General features: G+C 37.9%; 1 protein-coding gene across 1 annotated transcript; it reads left to right on the top strand.

Moving 5' to 3' along the window:
• Positions 1-640: 640 nt before the first annotated feature.
• Positions 641-23,849, top strand: LOC150091931 (uncharacterized). Its single transcript, XM_090386198.1, has 2 exons — positions 641-948; positions 22,351-23,849. The coding sequence occupies exon 2, from the start codon at positions 22,792-22,794 to the stop codon at positions 23,821-23,823; it is 1,032 nt and encodes a 343-aa protein (XP_090242324.1). The 5' UTR covers positions 641-948; positions 22,351-22,791; the 3' UTR covers positions 23,824-23,849.
• The last annotated feature ends 243 nt before the right edge of the window (positions 23,850-24,092 follow it).

Raw genomic sequence — 24,092 nt, 5'->3', positions numbered from 1 at the left:
AATGTTCTCGTAACAAGTCCTTTCGTGGTCGTGTCCCATCTAGTCTGCTAGACTAGACTAGATGGAACACGACCTAAAAAAAAAAAAAAAACACCCATGTGAACGTATTCAGAAAGCAGCTTAGTCGGTCCCCACAGGGGATGATTAATTAAGGATTAAGTAACAGAGTTAAAAAAAAAAAAAACTATAAATGCAATAAACTGTGGGCTTGTTGAATGCGAGCAATATTCAAGCAACAAATGTGTTATATTCAAGCGGTATATAATTTGTGGTTAATCTCGGAAACTAGTGGCCGGAGGGGAATAAACACCCTCGCAACAATCAATCGGAATGCGCACCCTGTTCTAAAGTTAACCAAAGCCTGATACTGAATCCTGTTATTCAGATGTTGACAAACACATCTCAGTTTACACGAGAAAAAAAAAAAAAAAAAGCCGTGACACATACCTGGTATCGTCTAAATATTATCAATTTGTTCTCTTTTTTTTGTTTGTTTTTTCAATATCCCAGGAACATAGACCACGACTTAGATACATCCATTTGGGCACTAGTTTACTGCAGTAACATTAGCACTCTGGAACCCAGTGTATTGACAGGTGCGAGCATTGGGAAACTGCTCCGTCACAGGTTCGAACTGTAACATGCCGTGAGCAGTGACAAAATCGGATATTGTGAAAAAAGCGAATGTGTAATTTCGAACTGCGATTAATTTAGTGTGTAATGACTTTACAATTGCAGCCTTTATTGTACAGAATGAGACTGTATCTTTTAATACACAGACTGGCAAGACACTACTCTGTGTTTTAATGTAACTGTGCCTGAATGAAATGAAATGGAGCAGGAGTGGCGGTGACTTAAAATTTTATGGGTTTGGCTTTACCGTCCTTGATGCCTTTTTAGAAGCTTGTTTTTGGGGTCTTTCCCTCAATCATGTGTTTCTTTAACCAGGTTAGTTACTTTTTTATGTATTTGAATAATAAAGCGATAAGTGTTTATTTTTTAGTAAAAACGAGTCTGATTTAATCAAAAAATATGGTGGTGTTTGCCAGGAAGTGCCAGAAGTAGTATTCAATGCCCAAATCAAGACCAAATGGATTAATGCGAAGAACTGGATCATCATACTGATTCACAAGTCATTATCGAAGACGTGGTATTTGCTAATCTCCCATAAGTACTATCTAATTTTAGTGAAGGTAAAGGTAATCTTAGTGATTTGGTAACACGTTGAAGATGCTGATTGTCGGCAGACAGGAAAATAAAATGGAGGAAACTGTTTCGGATAATGTTAGAACACAGAAAATCAGAATTTATCTGTGCAGGTGAAATAATCAGAAAGGAATACGAAATAGACTTCAGAATGTTTTTTTGTTATTTATCGACGGCGAAATTATAACTGTCAATACAAATAATTTTTAGCTGCTGTTTCACCCAATTATACCACTTTATCTGCTACTTTTGAGATGTTATTATTATTAGCCATATGGTGCAAGAAAGCCTGAGGCTTATGCTGCACCAGCCAGAAAAAAAAAAAAAAAAAATTCTGAATTACCCAGAGAGAGAGAAGTAAAAGGGAATCACCAAGAAAGAGAAGAATGATGATATCCAGCTCAGGACCCTGGGTGTGCCAAGCCATCTCACCAGATGTGAGCCCCTGGGGTAAATTATGTTTCTCGTTTTTGCTTTGTACATTTATATTTTTATAATATAAAAAGCTGGTAAGAAAGAAGAAAAGTAGACTGGCTAATGTCATTCAAAGAAATTTTTGATCTATTCCTCACATGATGCAAAAATAATTACAGTTTAAAATTACACAACAATAGATGAAAAACTTGCCCCATTTAGAGGAAAACGTTCATTCGAAAATATGTTCCAAAAAGACCAATAAAGTATGGCTTGAAAATTTTTATTATGCGATGCAAGAATATGGTACACACTAAATGTATAAATTTACATTGGAAGACAGCCTGAATCTGAAAGTAGTTTGGATTTCAGGACACAACTGTTATATTATCCTATATGCCAGTAATAGGTAGATAACTTATGATATCAAAAATGCTCTGTAGCAGTGACTCTAGCAGTAGTGATGATAAGAGACTTGAATAATGATGTAGAGACCCATAATTATGATGTACAATTTGACAGAAGGCAGTTTAAACAAAGTAGAATCAATGTGCCACACTAACTCAACTTCCAGAAGAACCAAGAAATGGTTCTATTTTTTGGAATACATTGTGAGATTAAGTGTTAAAATTGGCTATCTCAGCAATAATCCAGATGTGAGCATCATACAGAGGAAGTTTATTTAAACATTAGTCTTAGTTTTACAAAAACCATGGATACTTTTTTTTTTTATTATTCAAAAGCTGCAACTCTGTTTGGCATTAGAGAAGGAACATTTTCTGGACTTTTTCAACCTAAATGTACCTGAAAATGGGGAAAAAAGATATTGCTAATATGTCCTGAAAAGAATTACTTGAAAACTAAAAAATCTTATGGTAAGTGTTGTAGTGCTCTGTGCAGGATCAAGTGAAGATATTTGCATTGAGCATATGAATTAACCAAATGAAAACTTTGATGACACCAAAAATAATCATTAATAGTGGTTAACAAGGTTGTGCTGATTTTGAAAGATTAAAAAAAAAATTTGAAAGATATTTGCTTTATACAGGGTTCTTAGAAAAAATTAAAAGCCATTGTTGTCACATTTATTTCTCCCTATTAGTATAATTATACTATTGTGCACATTTGTTATATGTCAATTACATAAACTGATTTAAATTGATAATCCACTGTTGAGAAACTATACTTTTCTTTTACAAAACAATATTTATAATACTGTTAATCATAATTAAGCATGTATATTAAAACTGTAATTTTATTCTGTTGGCCAGTTTTGTAGTAGCATATAAATGTTAATTAAGGGAATAAGCGATTTATGATTTGTGCCAGTAGCTGAACCCCCATACAAATTTTCTCTGCCCTGTATCATACAGATGTTCACTTTTTGCCTTATATCCCAGCTCTTGTGCCATTGAACCTATGGTGCACAACAGAAGCAGATATTTCAACTGGCATTGTTCTGAATTGGTATCTGTAATGCCACGTCATTCTTCCATTCTAGTCCAAACGTATGCTTCATATAGACAATTCCAAAGTCACAATTGGGTTTAAATCTGCATTGAGCTGTGAATAGATGTTGTAGAAAAGTTTTACGTCCATACTTTGATGCATCCTCTTTATTTCCCTATGAGTTATGGGTTATGTTGATTCTTGTTCTGCATGAAATATTGCTCTACAAATTGGAACAGTGTGGTGATAGAAGCAACTTACTATGATCTGTTGCTATGGGTAAAGCTTTACTGGGTGCGAGGTTAGCCTGTGCAGACATTGCTCCTTAAAGCTCTTCAAACAGAGAAGTTTTTCCTGATTTATTTTCTGCTTTATTAGTTTAAATTGTCATATTAACTTTTTTCTAGAGTAGCTTTATATTCCTAGTTACGATACTTAGTTTAAAGTTTAACTTAGACAGAGATTTCGTAGATATTACTTAGTATCGGTAACGGTATCAAATCCACGTGTCACAAATTGAATGAGAGGTCTTTTAACCAAATTTAGCATTAGCATTAGCATTAGTAGAGGCATTTGATGCAAGAAAGCAAGCTTATGCAACATCGGCCAAAAAAAATTAAAGTAAAATAAATAAATAAAAAATAACCACTTCCACTTCACCCCTCTGTTTGTTCGAAATACCTGTCCAGCTGAGCCTTAAACTTATTTAGGCTATCAACTTCCACGACAAGGGATGGAAGTCTGTTCCACCTACCAAACACCCGCTGGCTAAAGGCAAATTTCCGCACATCTATCCTACATCTGTCTTTCCTCAATTTGAATTTATGCCCTCTCAGGTGGTTATTCTGAGCAAGAGGAAGAATCCCCTCAGCATTGAGCATGCTCAAACCATTCAAGGCTTTGTACACCTCTATCAGATCACCTCGCTGGTGCCTAGTCTCCAGACACTGTAATTCGCAAAACTTAAGCTTTTCTTCGTAAGAGCACCCCTTTGTTCCATTCACTAATCTTGTTGCCCTTCTCTGTACTCGTTCCAACAGCTCTACATCCTTCTTGAAATGAGGCCTCCAGGCCTGTATACAGTACTCTAGGTGTGGCCTGACCATTGCCTTATACAAGGGAATAATCACCTCCTTATCCCTGCTAGAAAAATTCCTATATATCATTGACAATACAATATGAGCTACTCTTGCAGCCCATCTGCACTGCTCAGAGAACTTCATATCTGCCTGCACAACCACCCCCAGGTCCCTTTCATTCTCTACCACTGTCAATGTAGTACCACAGAGTTGATACGTTGCTCTGGGGTTGCTGTTTCCCATATGCAGTACTTTACATTTGTCAATGTTAAACTTCATTTGCCACCTCTCAGCCCATCTGCTCAACCTTTCCAGATCCTGTTGCAGCAGCATAGTGTCAGTAGTGTCCTTGACAACCCTGCCCTGCCAAACCTTTGTATCATCTGCAAACTTGGACATTAAGCTTGATATACCATCATCAATATCATTTATAAATACAGAAAACAATAATGGACCCAATATTGAACCCTGAGGGACTCCACTAATAACATTAGTCCACGATGAGCAGTGTCCATTGATTACCACTCTCTGTCTTCTCCCCCTCAACCACCCCTTTATCCATAGCAGCAATTTGCCTCCAATGCCACACTGCTCCAATTTGTGCAGCAGTCTTCCAAGTGCGGCAGTATCAAAAGCCTGTCTAAGATCCAAGTATATAATATCCAAGTTATTTCCTGCATCCAGTTCTTTTGTGACTGCACCATAGTATCCAATCAAATTGGTCAGGCAAGATTTCCCCTTAACAAAACCATGCTGTGTCCGAGCTATAACTGAAGTCTTGTCTAGATGATCCTGCAGTGCTTCTTTAACCAGTGCCTCCATTAATTTTCCGGGAACAGAAGTTAAACTCACAGGTCTATAATTACTTGTGTCAGCCTTTGATCCTCCTTTGTGAATTGGGGTCACATTTGCACATTTCCAGTCCAAGGGTACCTCCCCTGAGTCCAAGGAAGCTCTCATAATTATGGCTAAGGGTTTGCTTATTTCCTTTGCTGCCTCCTTTAACATAACTGGATAGATCCCATCCACCCCAGGTGCCTTTCTTGTGTTTATCTTCAACAATTTCTCCTCCACTTTACTCTCAGTTATTACAAGATTCTCTAGCTTACTGCCAGAGTTGAATACACCTCTGGCATTCCCCTCACTGAATAACTCCTCATGTGTGAATGTCGATGCAAAATATTCATTTAGTTTGTTAGCTACCTGAGCAGGATCATCAACAGTTCACCCATCAATATCAAGTGGACCAATCTGATTCATCCCCTTCCTTCTAGTGTTTATATAAGTAAAGAACTCTTTGCTGTTTTTCTTCGCATCCCTTGCCAAGGATTTCTTGTAATCTGCCTTCGCCTGCCTAACCTCCTTTGTAACTTGGTTACAGATCAACTTGTATCTATCATAGGCCCTGTGTCACGTGTTAATTTGTATGTATCCCATGCATTTTTCTTCTCTGCCATATGCCTCATTAGGTCATTTATTAAGTCATTTAGTCGATTTATTAACCAATTGTTATATCAAATTATCTTCTATAAGTAGATTATAGACCTAGGCAGGATCCTTAGTTTAGTCTAAATTGAGATAGCGAGATTTCGAAGCTAATCAATACTTACGAGTCCGTAGAAATACCGTTCGTGAATTCCCGCCATTTTTACACGATAGCATAAGCTTAGTGTAGTATACTGCATAATATAATATTGTCAATTAATCAGTAAATCTATTAATCTTGATAAACTTTATTGTCAATTAAATTGTATTTTTAACTCTATAAATATATATCACGACTTAATCGTAACAAATAATTAATACATAACTATAGTGGTACACGTGATACGGAAGTTGTATAAAGGGAACACTAGATACCGAAAAAAAAAAAAAAAAAAAAAAAAAAATATATATATATATATATATATATATATATATATAACATAACTGTTTTGGGATATAACTTAAGGATTTAATTTTTGTTTTAAATTTTATTGAATTAAATTGGAATCATGACTCTGACCAGAGCAGCAAAGCAAAAGGCTCAAGCTAATGGGAGTGCTGTGGTTCAGGGGAGAACTGAGGGGGGGCAGTTGCCCTCTGAATCACAGTCTATTAAAATGCACTGTTTGCTTGATGTTTGCGGAGCAGTCGGGTACGGGACATGATACTGCCAAGGGGGATGTCTTTGTGTGTGCACGATGTAAGGAGTGCAAGGAAATCAGGCGACAACTCAGCGTTGTTATGGGCCTTTATGAGACCTTGAAGGACAGGGTGGATGCCCTCGAAGGAAATAAATTGAGGGGCCCATCAAGCTCTCAGCTGCCCACATCAACGCCAGAGCTTGCACTTGGTCATCAGGCAACACAGGGGCAGCCCCCTAGGCAGAATGCGCTGGTCCCACAGGAACTAGTAGTTGTTGGTGACTCTATTGTCAGGGAAACGGGGAACATACTTTGTAAAAAGGATAGGTGGAATAGGACCAGGGTATGTCTGCCAGGGGCAAAGGTTGATGACGTTGTAGAGCGGATATCATCTTTTAAGGGCACAAAGGGTGATATAGTTGTACACGTTGGCACTAATGATATTAAGAGTAGGAGACCGGCGGAATTACTTAGCAAGTACAGGTCACTGTTGAAAAAAAGCCGTGAATTAGGGTTGAACTTGAAAGTGTCTGCAATTCTGCCCAGACACGATAGGAGGGAGTATATGATGAGAGCCTTGTCGATCAATTCGGCCCTGGAGGGATTGTGCAAGGCTCAAGGGGTAGAATTTTTTCCAGCCTGGACTGTACTTGTTAACAGGAGAGATTGCTTCTACAGGGATGGGATACACTTAAATAGAAAGGGTGCAAGAATTTTTGCTGATGCTGTCGAGGCAGTGTTAGGTGGGTCGGAAAACTGCTAGTTGGGGGGGATACAAGGACTAATAGATTAACAGTAGCCACTGGCAGAGGTGGAAGTGATTCTTGCACTGCTTCTATTCAAATGAGCAGAAGTCTGAAAAACAAGATGCAGGATATTTCAGAGACTGCTGGTAGTCATTGCGTTACAAGTAAACACATGGGTTGTGTTAGGGTAGCTAAGAATAGAAACAGGTGCATGTATACCTGCGTGTACACCAATGCTAGGAGTTTGGTAAATAAATTTGATGAATTTGAGGTATTGCTCAAAACATCAAAGGCAGATATTGTTGGGATATCAGAGACGTGGTGTCACACAGATATAAGTAATGCGGAACTGGAATTTGGGGAATACAATGTATATAGAAAGGATAGACAGGACAGGAGGGGAGGAGGGGTTATGCTATTAATTAAGAAACACATAAAGTCAAAGGAAGTGAAGCCAGTTGACATCGATGGACAGGGCAGTGTCGAGTCAGTTTGGTGTGACGTAAGCATAGGGAAATCAAAATTGAGAGTAGGAGTGTGCTATAGGCCTAATGACTCTGATGAGTATAATAATATATTGTACAGGGAAATAGAGTGGGCCAGTAAATCAGAGAGTCTTATAATGGGGGATTTTAATTTCCCAGATATTGACTGGAATTTGTGGGTTGGTCACTCGCACACTAGCAAGGCTTTTGTGGATTTATTGGATGATTGTTTTCTACATCAGCATGTTCGTGAGGCAACAAGAGGGAGCAATACTCTTGATCTGATTATCAGTAGTGATTCTTCATGCATTAAGAACCTGCAGATAAATGAACCACTAGGTGGCAGTGATCACAGTGTGTTGAAGTGGGATTTACTCAAGGAGGTAACTACCATCAGAGGTAAAGGGAAGGGTTTTTGTTTTAGTAAAGGCGACTATGATGGTCTGAGACAGTATTTAAATTCTATACAGTGGGACGAACTGATGATGTTACCAACAGCAAACTCAAAATGGGAAGCATTCAAGGAACTAATCTTGGTGGCTACCAGGCTTTACATACCAACTAAGAAATATTGTTCAAGGTTTAGGCCTAAATGGTTGTCAGATGGACTAATGAGACATGTGGCAGAGAAGAAAAATGCATGGGATACATACAAATTAATGGGTGACATGGAAGCCTATGATAGATATAAGTTGGTCTGTAACCAAGTCACAAAGGAGATTAGGCAGGCGAAGGCAGACTACGAAAAATCCTTGGCAAAGGATGCAAAGAAAAACAGAAAGGAGTTCTTTACATACTTGAACTCGAGAAGGAAAGGGATGAATCAGATTGGTCCACTGGATATTGATGGTTCAACAGTTGAGGATCCTGCTCAGGTGGCTAACAATCTAAACGAGTATTTTTCATCTACATTCACGCATGAGAAGTTATTCAGGAAGGAGAATGATGTAGGTAAAGTAAACATTGGCAGTGAGCTGGATGATTTTGTAATAACTGAGAGGAAAGTGGAGGAGAGATTGTTGAGGATAAACATAAAAAAGGCACCTGGGGTGGATGGGATCTATCCAGTTATATTAAAGGAGGCAGCAAAGGAAGTAAGCAAACCCCTAGCCATAATTATGAGAGCTTCTTTGGACTCAGGGGAGGTACCCATAGACTGGAGATGTGCAAATGTAACCCCAATTCACAAAGGAGGATCAAAGGCTGACACAAGTAATTATAGACCTGTTAGTTTAACTTCTGTTCCAGGTAAATTAATGGAGGCACTGGTTAAAGAAGCACTGCAGGATCATCTAGACAAGAATTCAGTTATAGCTCAGACGCAGCATGGTTTTGTTAAGGGCAGGTCTTGCCTGACCAATTTGATTGGATACTATGATGTAGTCACAAAAGAACTGGATGCAGGGAATAACTTTGATATTATATATTTGGATCTTAGAAAGGCTTTTGATACTGTTGCACATGGAAGACTGCTGCACAAATTGGAGCAGTGTGGCATTGGAGGCAAATTGCTGCTATGGATAAGGGGATGGTTGAGTGGCAGAAGACAGAGAGTGGTAATCAATGGACACTGCTCAACGTGGACTAATGTTATTAGTGGAGTTCCTCAAGGTTCAGTGTTGGGTCCATTGTTGTTTTCGGTGTTTATGAATGATATTGATGATGGGATCATCATCATCATCATCATCAGCCATTTTCAATCCACTGCAGGATGAAGGCCTCTCCAGCAACTTTCCAGTTCCTTCTGTTTTGAGCACTGATCATCCATTTACTACTCAAAAACTCATTGATTTCATCTATCCATCTCCGCCTTTGTCTTCCAGGTTTTCTTCTAGCTCCTCTTGGGTACCATTCTGTTATTTTCTTAGTCCATCTGTCATCATGTCTTCGAGCTATGTGTCCTGCCCAAGACCATTTTAGTTCTTTAGTTTGGATAAGAATGTCCTTTACTTGAGTTTGCTGCCTAATCCATGTGTTTCTCTTCTTATCTAACAGTCTAATTCCCAATATAATTCGTTCCATTCTTCGCTGTGTAGTTCTTAGCTTCTCTTCCATTCTTTTGGTGAGTGCCCAAGTTTCACTTCCATAAGTCATGGTGGGGAGTATACATTGATTCATTATTTTACGTTTCAGACAAACTGGGATATTGCTCTTCAGTATGTGACTATATTTCCTGAATGCTATCCATCCAAAATTTATTCTTCTCTTGACTTCCAGCCATTTATCATTATTACAGCTAATAACTTGTCCCAGATAAGTATATGACTCCACCTTTTCAATTACTGCTCCTTCAATCATTATTTCCCTTTCCGTGGCATACTTGTTCATCATTACTTTTGTTTTAGCCATATTCATCTTTAGTCCAAAATCCTTACTAACTGTGCATAACTGATTAAGATTTTCCTCTAATTCTTTGGGATCGTGGCTTATGACCACAATGTCATCTGCAAATCGTAAATGGTTTAGGTACTCTCCGTTCACATTGACTCCTTTCTGCGACCATTCTAATCTTCTGAAAGCCTCCTCAAGGGCAGCAGTAAACAGCTTCGGAGATATTGTGTCTCCTTGTCGAACTCCTTTCTCGATTTTAAATTTGCTACTGTCTTTGTCTAGTCTAATAAAGGATGTAGCACTCTCATATATTTTCTTCAAAATCATAATATATGGAGTATCTATGCCTTGTCTTTCCAGTGCCCGAAACATTGCCTTATGCTGTATGGAGTCAAATGCCTTTTCATAATCCACAAATGCCAGGCATAATGGTGTTTTATATTCATTTGCTTTCTCCATTAGCTGTGATATTACGTGAAGGTGATCCATAGTTGAGAATCCTGTCCTAAAGCCAGCTTGCTCTTTCGGTTGATTCTCATCAAGTATTCTTTCTAATCTGTTAGTAATGACCCTTGTGAACAACTTGTAGATATGGGATAACAAGCTAATTGGTCTATAATTTCCAATTTCTGATTTATCTCCTTTCTTATGCAGCAAAACTATGATTGCATTATTGCACTGCTTAGGCATCGCACCTTTTCTAATGCACTTTGTGAAGAGCCTTGCCAGTATTTGTGTTATGTCTCTTCCTCCCAATTTTAACAACTCTACAGTAACTTCATCTTCCCCCGGGGCTTTCCGATTCTTCATTTTCTTCAATGCATGTTCTACCTCATCAGGAAGAATATCGGGTATGTCGTATGTGTTGCTACTTTGCAATCCGTCTTCCCCACTGCTGGTATCATTCCCTCGCTCCTTGTATAACTCTTTATAGTAGTCTTCTGCTATTTGAATTATGCCTTCTCTGCTGTTTATAAGTACACCATCGCTATTCTTCAGTTTCAGTATCATTTGTCTTTCTGTATTACTGCTCATGGCTGCTGATTTAAATCCTTTGTTTTCCCTTAATGCTTGTTCTACTTTTCTCATGTTAAATCTTCTTATGTCCTCTCTGAGTCTCTTTCTAATGGCTTTGCATAACTCAGTATACTCAATTTTCTCCCTGTCAGTGTTTTTCTTGCTCTTCATTTGTCGTCTTTGGTTCATCATGACAAGTGTTTCTTGACTAATTTTTTCTTCTTTGGATTTCTGTTTCCCTATAGGTTTCTTGGGCTTTATCACTTTCAAAAAGTTGTAATATTCCTCGTCGATATCTTGGTCCTCAGCAGTCTGCAGAAGCTCATACTTGTTCTTAAGTTCCAGTACATACTGCTTTTTCTCCTCTTCTGTTATCTCAAAGACCTTTGTATTATTTACTCGAGTCAGTTTTTTCCTTTCCTTTCCTACATCTATATCAAGTGTACATCTTACCATTCTGTGATCACTTCCAACATTTACCTTATTCAGGACGGTAACATCAGTCACAATATATCTTCTGTTAGTGAGGATGAAGTCGATTTCATTAGTTGTTAATCCATTTGGACTCTTCCATGTCCACTTTCTGTTCACCCTTTTCTTGAAAAAAGTGTTCATTACTGACATTCCTTGAGATTCTGCAAATTCCACAAGTCTTTCACCTCTTTTATTTCTTTCACCAATTCCAAAATTTCCTATAGTTCCTCTTTCTGCACTGTTTTGCCTTTTTCCAACCTTAGCATTGAAGTCCCCCATAATAATAGTGTAGTGGGTTTTCTGCTCATCTAGAAGACTCTCAATTTCAGTGTACATTTCTTCAACCTCTTCATCATCATGGCTCGATGTTGGTGCATAAATCGTTATAATCTTTAGCTTGTACCTCTTAGAAATCTTGAGTATTAGTCTTGACACCCTTGGTGATGTACTTTTGAATTCCAAAATGTTGTTTTTAAAATCTTTATGGACCAGAAACCCAACTCCACCTTCACTCCTTTCACTGTTTCCATTGGTGTACAGCAGATTTCCACTTGATAAACTTATAAGTGATTCATTTCTTCTTCTTGTTTCAGCCAAACCAATGATATTCCAATTCACATTTTCTAATTCCTTTTCCAGCTCTAATATCCTGTCTTCACCGATGAGTGATCGTACGTTATAACAGGCCAAGTTCAGTTTCCGTGCATGGCAGCCTGGTCGTACCCAGAGATTCTTAGCACCCTCTGCTTCCACTCTGATCCTCTCGCTGCCGTAAGAGGGAGAGTGAAAGCTGCTGGGGACTGAGGGCCATTTGTATTGTTGTGCTGTCATTGCTGGAGGGTTTGGTCTTTTCCTCTTCACGCTGACCAGGCGTCTTGAAGAGAACCACTCTACACGTTCGTTGCCACCTAAGTGACGTAACAGGGCTTACCATCGAGAAGGTGTGCATGAGTGGATTTTAGGGAGGCAGGCCAACCGGACTTCTCCTAAATCTTCTGTAATAGAGAGATATTGGATCCATCAGTGTTTTAGGCTGAGTGTCTGATAACACACAGGATACCTGTTCCCCTCTAAGCCCCTTGATGGGATGATGGGATATCAAGTTTAATGTCTAAGTTTGCAGATGATACAAAGGTTGGCAGGGTCGTTAAGGACACTACTGACGCTATGCTGCTGCAACAGGATCTGGAAAGGTTGAACAGATGGGCTGAGAGGTGGCAAATGAAGTTTAACATTGACAAATGTAAAGTACTACATATGGGTAACAGTAACCCCAGAGCAATGTATCAACTCTGCGGTACTACACTGACAGTGGTGGAGAATGAAAAGGACCTGGGGGTAATTGTGCAGGCAGATATGAAGTTCTCTGAGCAGTGCAGACGAGCTGCAAGAGTAGCTCATGGTGTCTTGTCAATGATATACAGGAATTTTTCTAGCAGGGATAAGGAGGTGATTATTCCCTTGTATAAGGCAATGGTTAGGCCACATCTTGAGTACTGTATACAGGTCTGGAGGCCTCATTTCAAGAAGGATGTAGAGCTGCTGGAACGGGTACAGAGAAGGGCAACAAGATTAGTAAATGGAACAAAGGGTTGCTCTTACGAAGAAAGGCTTAAGTTTTGCAAATTACAGAGTCTGGAGACTAGGCACCGGCGAGGTGATCTGATAGAGGTGTATAAGGCTTTGAATGGTTTGAGCATGCTCAATGCCAATGGGATTCTTCATCTTTCTCAGAATAATCACCTCAGAGGGCATAAATTCAAATTGAGGAAGGACGGATGTCGGATAGATGTGCGGAAATTTGCCTTTGGCCAGCGGGTGGTTGGTTGGTGGAACCGACTTCCATCACTTGTTGTTGAAGTTGATAGCCTAAACAAATTTAAAGCTCAACTGGACAGGTATTTCGAACGAACGGAGGGGTGAAATGGGAGAGGGTTTTTTTTTTTTTTTTTTGGCTGATGCTGAATAAGCTTGCTTTCGTGCATCATATGCCTCTACTAATGCTAATGCTAATGCTAAAGGGATGGTTGAGTGGCATGAGACACAGTTGTTATTAACGGCTCCTGCTCTTCATGACTATTATTATCCATAGAGCCCTCAGATATCATGTTTGGCTCCTTTCTGTTTTCAATATTTATTAATTTTATTGAAGAAAACATCAAGTTTGCTGATGACACAGGTTGGATATGCTACTGCAATCAGATCTAGAGAAATTAGGCAAATAGGCTGAGAAGTGGAAATTGAGATTTAACTTTGATTAACTGGTTTTGGGCAGCAATAATTCCAGAATAGCATACCAAATGGCTGGTATTACAATGAAGGTTGTGGAAACTGATAAAGACTCAGGGATAATGAAGTCCTCTGATCAGTGCAGATAGCTGCTAGGACAGCCCATGGGGCTCCTTTATAGTGTTAGTCATTAATTTTACCAGCATGGATAAGGAGGTGATTATCCTTTTGTATAAGGCATTCATTATGTTTTGTCTTGTTTGTATTCACGTCTAGAAGTCTCAATTTAGGTAAAATGAGACTTCTTTTGAAATGGGTGCAAAGAAATAAAACATGATTTGTTATGGATATAAAAGGGAAAAACTAAGGTCTTTCTTATCAAGAAAGACTTTAGTTCTGTAAATTGTAACATCTGAAAACTAGACACTTTCAAGGAGACCTGACTGAATTGTTTCAGGCTTTAAGTGGATAGTGTAAAGTAAGTGCTGATGGTGTCCTTACTCTTACTCAGACAATGCACATAAGAGAACAAATTTAAATTGGGAAAGGATGTACAGGAACTTTGCCAGAAGGGAAAAGTTCCTGTATATCCAGTATTATGTACAATTCTGCCAAGCCAACTGGTCAAAATAGAGAGGTATGAAAACAAAAGAAAACTGTATTTTAGAATATGCATAGGCAAAAATGGTGGTCTCGATGCCATGGACGTTGATATATTACGTTGATATATTAATGGATATAAGATGGAAATATATGTTGATATATTAATGGATATAAGATGAAAATATATGTTAAATAAAATTACTAAAAAAATTGTCTAGACAAGGGATATACTTGGTGTGGGCTGTTAAATAAGGAGACTGCATGTGCAGTCATTACGCACCAAGCACCACCTGTCAAACAATGGTGCAGCAGTTGACCTTGAACCTTTCTCTAGTTGTCTGCTAAGTCATGGTGCAACATGCTCCTTCACTTTCCAGCAAGACAGGTTTTCATTACCTTGTGTTTTTTGCAATTTGCTGGAAAAATAACAGACGAAAGAATCAACCTCAAATTTTACAAAACTAAAGAAAACACCAGTTGAAAGTTATGAGTTGTTACATCAAGTTATTGGGAAGATACTAAGTCAAAAGCTCATATGTTTGAATGGCGTAAAATATTTTTAGAAAGAAGAGAGAAAATGTGGAAGACATTAAATGACCAGGCCACCCAGTATCCATGAAAACTGATGAAAATGTAGACCAGCTAAGGACATTGATTAAAAGTGATTATTGTTTAAGCATTAGAATGAGTGCATCAGAACTCAATATGGGCAAAGAAACAGTTATATACATTTTAATTGAAAATTTAGACATGAGAAAAGTGTGTGCCAAAAATTTTGAATGAAAATCAAAGAATGAGAAGACACCAAGTTTGTGAAGGTCTTTTGGAAAAAATTGAAGCAGATTCTGACTTTCTAGTGCTTTAATTACTTGTGATGAAAGTCGGCTGTTCCAGTGTGACCCAGAAACTAAAAGACAGGCAATGCAGTGTAAGACAAAACAATCTCCGAGACTAAAAAAAGTGTGAAAATCAAAAATGAAAACCATGCTTCTTGTTTTCTGTGATATTAGAGGAATTATAATGGCTGAATACATACCACCAAATCAGACTGTCAATCAAACATACTACACTGAAGTTCCAACAAGGCTGTACGAAAAAATTCAAAGGAAGTGACTTGAATTTGTGTAAGGATGGTTGGATGCTCCACCAAGACAATGCACCCTCTGTTGCCAGTTTCTGACCAAAAAAACAAATCCCTGTGTGTGTGAACATACATTATACTCTCCAGGCCTAGCCCCTTTGTGACCCTTCCCTAAATGATGTCTTCAGTATTTTGAAGACATTCAAAAAACAATTACCAAAGTGTTAAAGAGACTTACAGAAGATTACTTTCAGAAATGTTTCTGCACTTGGAAGAAGTATATGGAACAGTGTGGGATTTGAAAGGGAAAGTGTAAAAGTATGTAGAGGAAAAAGTTGATATATATATATATATACCAGTGCTTTATTTGTAAAAAAAATAGGTGCAATACTCATTCTTTGCTATCAGGAAAAATTGAAAATTAAAAGGATATGAAAAGTACTCTGAAAAATTTTTTCGCCCTGATCCTCTAGTAGTAATGTTTTTAGAATAAGAACAACAAATTAAGTGTATTAACACACAGTTTATTAAGCATAAATTTATTATACAAGTATATAAAAAAAATAAATAAAATGTGAGTAAAATAAGTGAAAAATAATAACATAAGTAAAAATAATTTCATAATAAAGTTTTTCTAGAATATTCCAAATTTTTATTAAGTTCTCATCCGACACACTATTCCAGAGGTCAGCAACCTTTTTTGATTTAATTAAAAAAAAAGAGAGAGAGAGAATCCGAAGAGTCGCACCTCAGATCAAGCTGGACGAGATCTAGGATCAGGGCGAGAGTTTTTTAAGAAATGGAATAGAGTGGGAAGGTGTTTATTAAAAAAAATATATATTTTTTGAAATATTATTTATTAATACTGAAAAAATGTAACAAATATCCTATTAGGTACAAATTAATGTGACTTTTGCCGATGAACTTCTTGAGCAAGTGTCTCTCAACATCATGCGAGTATGTCGTGATTAAACATGCTGAGCTTTAAACATGCTTGCATTGTTCAGATGATGGTTTCTTGATTTATTTTTAATATAGTTCATGTTCAAAAATATTTTCTTGCAGAAATATGAACCAAAAACTGAGAGAAGTCCAAACGCAAATATTTTCAAATTTATATATGGGTCCGGCAAGCTACTCCACACATCGAACACAATTTGGTCTGCATTTTAAACTCATCTATTGCTGTCCATTTGTGTAGAATTGCAAGGGCAGCCTTTTGCCTCTCCAAATCCTCAATTTCAGTTTTAAGGTCTTGCACTCCACATGTCCTTGATTTTTAAGTCCTCTAACTCCATTTCAAATTGTGCTTCATATGAGCTGTAAAGTTAAAGAGCCGCAGTTACATATTTAAAGAGCTGCACAGGTTTCCGACCCCTGTCCTATGTCGACTTCTTTTCTTCATCTTTGTGTTCGGTTGCTGAATGATGTTTCCGAAGCAGCCACAAATCGACATATTTTGCTGGATCGAAGCGGGTCAGCAGTGGGCCTACAATTTTAAGAAACAGTAGTGAAGAAACTGTTTTTGTCATCAATGAAGCACTGGTTGGGCTGGCGATCAGATTCATTTGTGAAAATTCACATTCACTCAATGAAATTCGTATCGTACTCAGAGCGTTCACCAAATGCTTCAATTCTTCTGAAACCTTCTTATCAATTAGGTATCCACAAATTGCATCTCATTCGTTTAACTGTAACCTAATTGACAGTTTTCTAACTTCACCTTCACCAAATGCCAATAATTCACGTTTAGAAGGATTCATACCTTCGTTGTCCTTGTTTTTCTTCTCTTGTCATCGGTATTGTCACTAGTTTTTAAATTTGAATTTTTTCCTTTTCTTTTTTTTGAAACTGTCCAAACTGTCAGCATTATTCAGGTACTGTGATCATGTAAACAGAGATAAGGAATATTTATGGAAAAATGTGGATAACGCACTTCTGTGAAACAACAGATGATTATTTGTCGGGGTAAAAGAAAATCACATTTCTAATTCTCGAACCGGACACTTACGGTTGATTCACAAAGGTGTCCAACCCACAGCCCACAAGGAAAGTGAACTAAAACAGCGTTTTAAATTTTGTTAATTATCAAAAAAAATTTTCTAATTAAATGTTTTGTTCAGTGAATGTAATTGTGTATGGTACTTAATAAAATTTTCGAACATTTTCAATTTTACTTTTACATGCAACAAGATGTGGAAAATGTAACACACTAAAGAAACCTAACTTTGAGCCGACCTAGCTAGCCGGGTGGGTAAAGTGCCTGCCTGGCAACCCAAAGGTTGCAGGTTCGAATCCCGCCTCGGGCTTGGCACCTCTGTATCCAGGTGGGAAGGAGCAGCAGTGCGTAGCACACACACTTCTTGATTAGACCGGGGTTCGAGCCCGTCACCACCAAATACAGAGGATGCGGAAAGGTCAGGGAATGACCACCGCATATCCCCAGAGCAATATGGCCTTAGTTGCTAATGCTCCTAAAAACCAAATAACAAACAAAACAAGCAGCCTCGGGCTTGGATCAAAGTACTGCAAAAACCTCGGGAGGTGCATTATGGCCACAGAAGCCGACGCGCCAACAACTACAAAAAAAAAAAAAAAAAAATCTAACTTTGAATTTTTTTGAATATGGCCCCTGTATGGGAAAAGCTTGGACACCACTGCAGTAGAAGGTGGGCCAGAGTCCATTAGGAATACACCTTGATCTGCTCACTCTTGACTAGTGTGACTCCTCCGTATATGGTCGGATAGGTTTTACTAGATACCACTAAGTTGTAGAATGCTTTAGCTCTCTTAATTTGCGCAGCATCACTAATTGCCTGAAGGCCAGAAATGCGAACAGTGTGTGCTGAGTTAATTCTCTCATAATCCGTTCGCTATATGAATATTTTCTTCTCCCAACAGAAACTACTGTATTTTAAATGTAACTTCCAAGGGGAATTCAAAATAATTCGCTATAAAAGTACTTCGTTAAACAGAGGCCCAACTGAGTAATTTAGAATTATAAAAATGGTTATACAGTTTTATATAGAAAATATCTTAAAAATAGACAGTAAAAAAAATGCAAATTTAGTTAAATAATTTTAAGCTTATTTGAATAGCATTAGCATTAGTTAGAAGCATTTGATGCAAGAAAGCAAGCTTATGCAGCATCAGCCAAAAAAAAAAAAAAAAAACCACTTCCACTTAACCCCTCTGTTGGTTCAAAATACCTGTCCAGCTGAGCCTTAAACTTATTTAGGCTATCAACTTCCACTACAAGTGATGGAAGTCTGTTCCACCAACCAACCACCCGCTGGCTAAAGGCAAATTTCCGCACGTCTATCCTACATCTGTCTTTCCTCAATTTGAATTTATGCCCTCTCAGGTGATTATTCTGAGCTAGAGGAAGAATCCCATCAGCATTGAGCATGCTCAAACCATTCAAGGCTTTATACACCTCTATCAGATCACCTCGCTGGTGCCTAGTCTCCAGACACTGTAATTTGCAAAACTTAAGCCTTTCTTCGTAAGAGCACCCCTTTGTTCCATTCACTAATCTTGTTGCCCTTCTCTGTACTCGTTCCATCAGCTCTACATCCTTCTTGAAATGAGGCCTCCAGACCTGTATACAGTACTCTAGGTGTGGCCTGACCATTGCCTTATACAAGGGAATAATCACCTCCTTATCCCTGCTGGAAAAATTCCTGTATATCATTGACAATACTCCATGAGCTACTCTTGCAGCCTGTCTGCACTGCTCAGAGAACTTCATATCTGCCTGCACAACCACCCCCAAGTCCCTTTCATTCTCTACCACTGTCGGTGTAGTACCACTGAGTTGATACGTTGCTCTGGGGTCGCTGTTTCCCATGTGTAGTACTTTACATTTGTCAATGTTAAACTTCATTTGCCACCTCTCAGCCCATCTGCTCAACCTTTCCAGATCCTGTTGCAGCAGCATAGTGTCAGTAGTGTCCTTGACAACCCTGCCAACCTTTGTATCATCTGCAAACTTGGACATTAAGCTTGATATACCATCATCAATATCATTTATAAATACAGAAAACAATAATGGACCCAACACTGAGCCCTGAGGGACTCCACTAATAACATTAGTCCACGATGAGCAGTGTCCATTGATTACCACTCTCTGTCTTTCGAAGTGCACTGCATCCAAATGTCACACATCACTCTTAATAAAGGTGCTGGTATGCTGTACCGTTGCATACTCTCCCAAAAAAACACTGATATGTACACATATGAAAATAGAAAAAGGGAAAGAAAGAAAATTAGTATAGCAGACATCAGTGGCTGCAATGCATTATCCACTTGCTTATAATAATTTTAACAAAAGTAAATGGAATAAGTGCCAGTAGAGTGAAAAATAAAAATAAATCAATATATAATAAAGTAAAAAAGGGGTATGAGAATCAAGATAAAAGGGTATTATTGCAGAAGGAATTCTCCTAAAATAATTTAGAAAAGCCGATTAATAAAATACTAAATAACATAAATATATAAAATGCAATTAATTAAAATTTAGAGTACCTGGAAGATAGCACCAAGTCCGAATTGTGTGAAATGCTAAAAACGGAGGTGAAAACCAACTACAACATGTGACTAACAAAATAAAAATAAATAAATAAAATAGACTGACCATTATGTCCCAGCGCCTCCATAGTCAGGTGGGCAGGAGCAGCAGTGTGTAGCACATGCTCCTTGATTAGACCGGAGTTCGAGCCCATGACCACCAAATACGGAGGATGCGGAAAGGTCAGGGAATGACCACTGCATATCCCCAGAGCAATATAGCCTTAGTTGCTAATGCTCCTAAAAACCAAAATAACAACAACAACCATTTTGCACCACCTTGTTGGAGGACCACAAGGCCAATAATGGTCGGAAAATCACTACCTTTCGAACATCAGGCAAATCCATGCATCAACGACTCGATTACTGATCAACCTGCAAATGCAATGGATCTGAACGATGGTGGTTCTTATGCAGTAAAAAAATGATTAAAGAACAGATCCAACCACTCATATGGCAACACCAAACAATCGAAAGTGATATTAAATAAGAATATATTAGGCTATAGATGGCAGTATGAGTGCTGTGTTGGCATATCGACTTACTACTAACCATGTAACATAGAATAAACTTTAACTAAATATGCAAGAAAATGGAAAAACGAAAGAAAGGAAATTATTATAGTAAACAACAGTGGCTGCGATGCATTATCCATCACATGTTGCCTATAACATATACATATGTATATAATAATAGTAATCATATAATAATAACATTATATATATACACTGAGTGATCACTGAATTATGACCACCTCTATGAAAACCGAATGTGACCTATTGATCACGTGAGGTACGAGAGTGCTCATTTAGTCGACCTATGTAGCATAGATAAGGTGTCAGTGGTTCAGTAGGTAGTAAAATTCTGAGCGTGATGGGTAAAAGAAAGGATTTATTGGACTTTGATAAAGGACGTATTGTGGGATGACGAGCTGGTGCCGCGATTTCCCAAACGGCTGAACTGGTGAGGTGTTCGAGAGCCGCCATTGTTAAAGTGTACCAGGATGCATCAAAATAGTCAAACAACAACTCGACAGCAAAACTGCAAAGGTCAGCGAAAGGTTGATGTTAGAGGTGAGCGCCGGGTCCAATGACTCGTACAGGTGTACAGGCACAGCACTGTTGAAGAGTTGACTACCCAATACAACATGGGCGAACCCGAAACAATATCTGGCATGACCATGCATTGCACACTCACACGTATTGGCTATACCAGCAGATGACTCCTACGGCATCCTCTCCTAATTAAAGTTCATCAGAGTAAAACATTCACCCGGTGCAAAGAGCATGCAAGTTGAACCTCGGAAGATTGCAAGAAGGTGTGCTGTTCGGATGAGTCACGTTATTTACTCCACACCGTGGATGGTCGTGTAACGATTTGGCATCAACAACATGAGGCTCTTGATCCATCATGCATGGTATCAAAAGTGCAGGCCAGTGGAGGTGGTTGTATGGCATGGGGCATGTTTCACTGACAGGAACTTGGACCCCTGATGCATGCGGAACAATGTATCAGTGGTCTCTGCTATCGTCAACTGCTTGCTGACTCCGTACACCCCACTATGTTACACTTTTTTCCTGAATGGTGATGGTGTCTTCGAAAATGACAATGCATCGAGCCATTGGGCACTTTATGTGCAGGAATGGTTTGAGGAACACAGTTCTGACTTCCAGCATATCGATTGGCCTCTGAACTCCCCCGATATCAATTCCGTAGAGCACTTGTGGGACACCATGGAAAAGCATATCAGGCATCTGGATACACTAATCACCTCCATACCTGCATTACACACAGTTTAGTTGGCTATACCTCCCGAACGCTTCGAACATCTTGTTGAATCAATGCCATGTTGGATAGCTGCTGTACTGAGGACAAAAGGAGGACCTACGAAGTATTAGGTAAAAAGTAAGTTGCAGCCATTATCAACCCACTGCAGGATGGAAGCCTCCTCAACAATTCATGCTGAGGGATATGGACCATAATCTGCCACGCTGGTCCAGTGCGGGTTGGCAGATCGATTGTATTCAGCAGTCAGGGGCTTGAACCCCGGTCTACTCAAAGAACGTGTGCTACTGCACTCCCGTTCCTGACCACTCGGCTACGGAAAACCTTAAGTATTAGGTAGGTGGTCATAATTTAGTGATCACTCAGTGTATATGTATATAATAACAGTAATCATATAATAATAACATAATATATATATATATTACCATTCTAGAAAAAGCTATTAATTCATAAATTTGATATTCTAATAAATGTGTATATATCACCAGTTAGTAACAAAGATATAAAAATGCAGTATCATTTATTTCTTCATTATTGACTGGTGATATGTACACAAAAGAATATCTAAATTAGGAATTAATAGTTTTTCTGCAGTGTTAATGTGTTTACTTTGATTGCATAATGTTCAATTTCTGCAGTGGCATTAGCAACTTCTAATAGAATAAATTCTATCGCAATTGATAATAGCTATAATTACATCATATTATATAAATATATATATATGTTTTTTTTTTTTTTTTTTTTTTTTCTTTACAGGTAAAGTGAATTCAGGTGCCATAAGCAATTTTCAGCTGACAAGCAGCAGAAGGAAACATCAGAATGACAACTTTTTGAAATAGGGAAGATAGAATAGAATAGAAGATAGAATTACATATGTTGTGAATATGTAAATACAACTGGAAGTAATTTATCAGAGAAAAGAAATCGATAGGTTTGTTTATGTGATGGCAGCAACATTGAAGTTTTTGACTTCTGAAAGAAGAAATAATTTGAATCACACTATCAGTTGATACATTGTTTTTAACTCATTTCTTTAACTTGAATTTAGTGTAAAGGTATCAGTGTATACCTAGAAACTTCAACTGCTGAAAAATTTAAACCGTGTAGTACAGATAAAACATTTAAGAGTAATTTTGCATCCCAAACATTGCATCAAGATAAAATTAGAATTCTTCTCAAAGAGAACACTTTCTGGAAATGCAAGGAAATGACTTTCCCCAAAGTACTCATCTGAATGCACCTATAAAATTTGAGAATCAAGACCAAAGTCATGTTACCTGTGAAATATCTGTGAAGATGGTTTCACAGTTATCACATTTAGAAGAATCCATAAGTCTGAATGACACCAAAGAAAAATCTTGTACCTGTGATATATGTGGTATTTCATTTGCTACTTCATCTAATGTGAAGAGACATCAGAGAACTCATACAAATGAAAAGCCTTTTGTTTGCAAACTGTGTGGAAAGTCTTTTTCCCAATCATCATTTCTCACAGATCATCAAAGGCTACACACATTTGGAAAAACTTTTACTTGTGAAATATGTGGCATTTCCTTTGCAACCTCATCTATTATGAGGGGACATCAGAGAATTCATACAAAAGAAAAACCTTTCACCTGTGAAGTATGTGGCAAGTCTTTCTTACGCCCATCAGCTCTCAAAGTACATAGAAGAATCCACACAAATGACAAACCTTTTACCTGCGAAATATGTGGTAATTCGTTTTTTAAATCTTCTGACATGACAAGACACCAAAGAATTCATACAAATGAGAAGCCTTTTACTTGTGAAATATGTGGCAAATCATTTTCAGTGACATCAAATCTCAAAGTACACAAAAGAATTCACACAAATGAGAAACCTTTCATATGTGAGATATGTGGTATTTCATTTTCCAAATCATCTGATATGACAAGGCACCAAAGAATTCATACAAACGAGAGACCTTTCAATTGTGAGATATGTGGGAAATCGTTTGCAGTAACATCAAATCTCAGAATACACAAAAGAATTCATTTAACTGTGAGACCTTATAAGTGTGAAGTATGTGGCAAATCATATACAGTAGCATCAGCACTTCAAGTACATAGACGAACACACACTAATGAGAAGCCTTTTATATGTGAAATGTGTGGGAAGACATTTAATAGATTATATGATATGAACAGGCATAAAATAACACACACCAGTAAGAAAGTTATAATGGAAAATGGAAAGCCTGCCGTCTAGAAACATTCAACTTAAAAAATAATTTGCATGGGAATGAAAATTTTAAAATGCTGAATATTTTCACACTTCTGCAGTCTATTAATTGTGTAACAGGATTTATAGCTATGACAAAAAATTCTGTACTGTCAAAATTTTAAAGTTACTGAACTTAGGCCTCATTTTAAAACAAAATACATGTATGCAATAAACTCAACTATTTTATATATTGCTGAATCCAGAATTTGATGCCCATCGCACTACTTTTTACAGAACTGTAATATTGCTATCTA

This window comes from Mastigoproctus giganteus, chromosome 1, assembly GCF_048544385.1.
Source record: "Mastigoproctus giganteus isolate SK-2022 chromosome 1, ASM4854438v1, whole genome shotgun sequence".
NCBI classification, from domain to species: Eukaryota; Metazoa; Arthropoda; class Arachnida; order Uropygi; family Thelyphonidae; genus Mastigoproctus; species Mastigoproctus giganteus.
This window is presented reverse-complemented; position numbering and strand designations above follow the sequence as displayed.

Excerpts from the sequence above, each read along its gene's own strand:
- LOC150091931 (XM_090386198.1), top strand. The coding sequence starts at position 22,792 with ATGCAAGGAAATGACTTTCCCCAAAGTACTCATCTGAATGCACCTATA.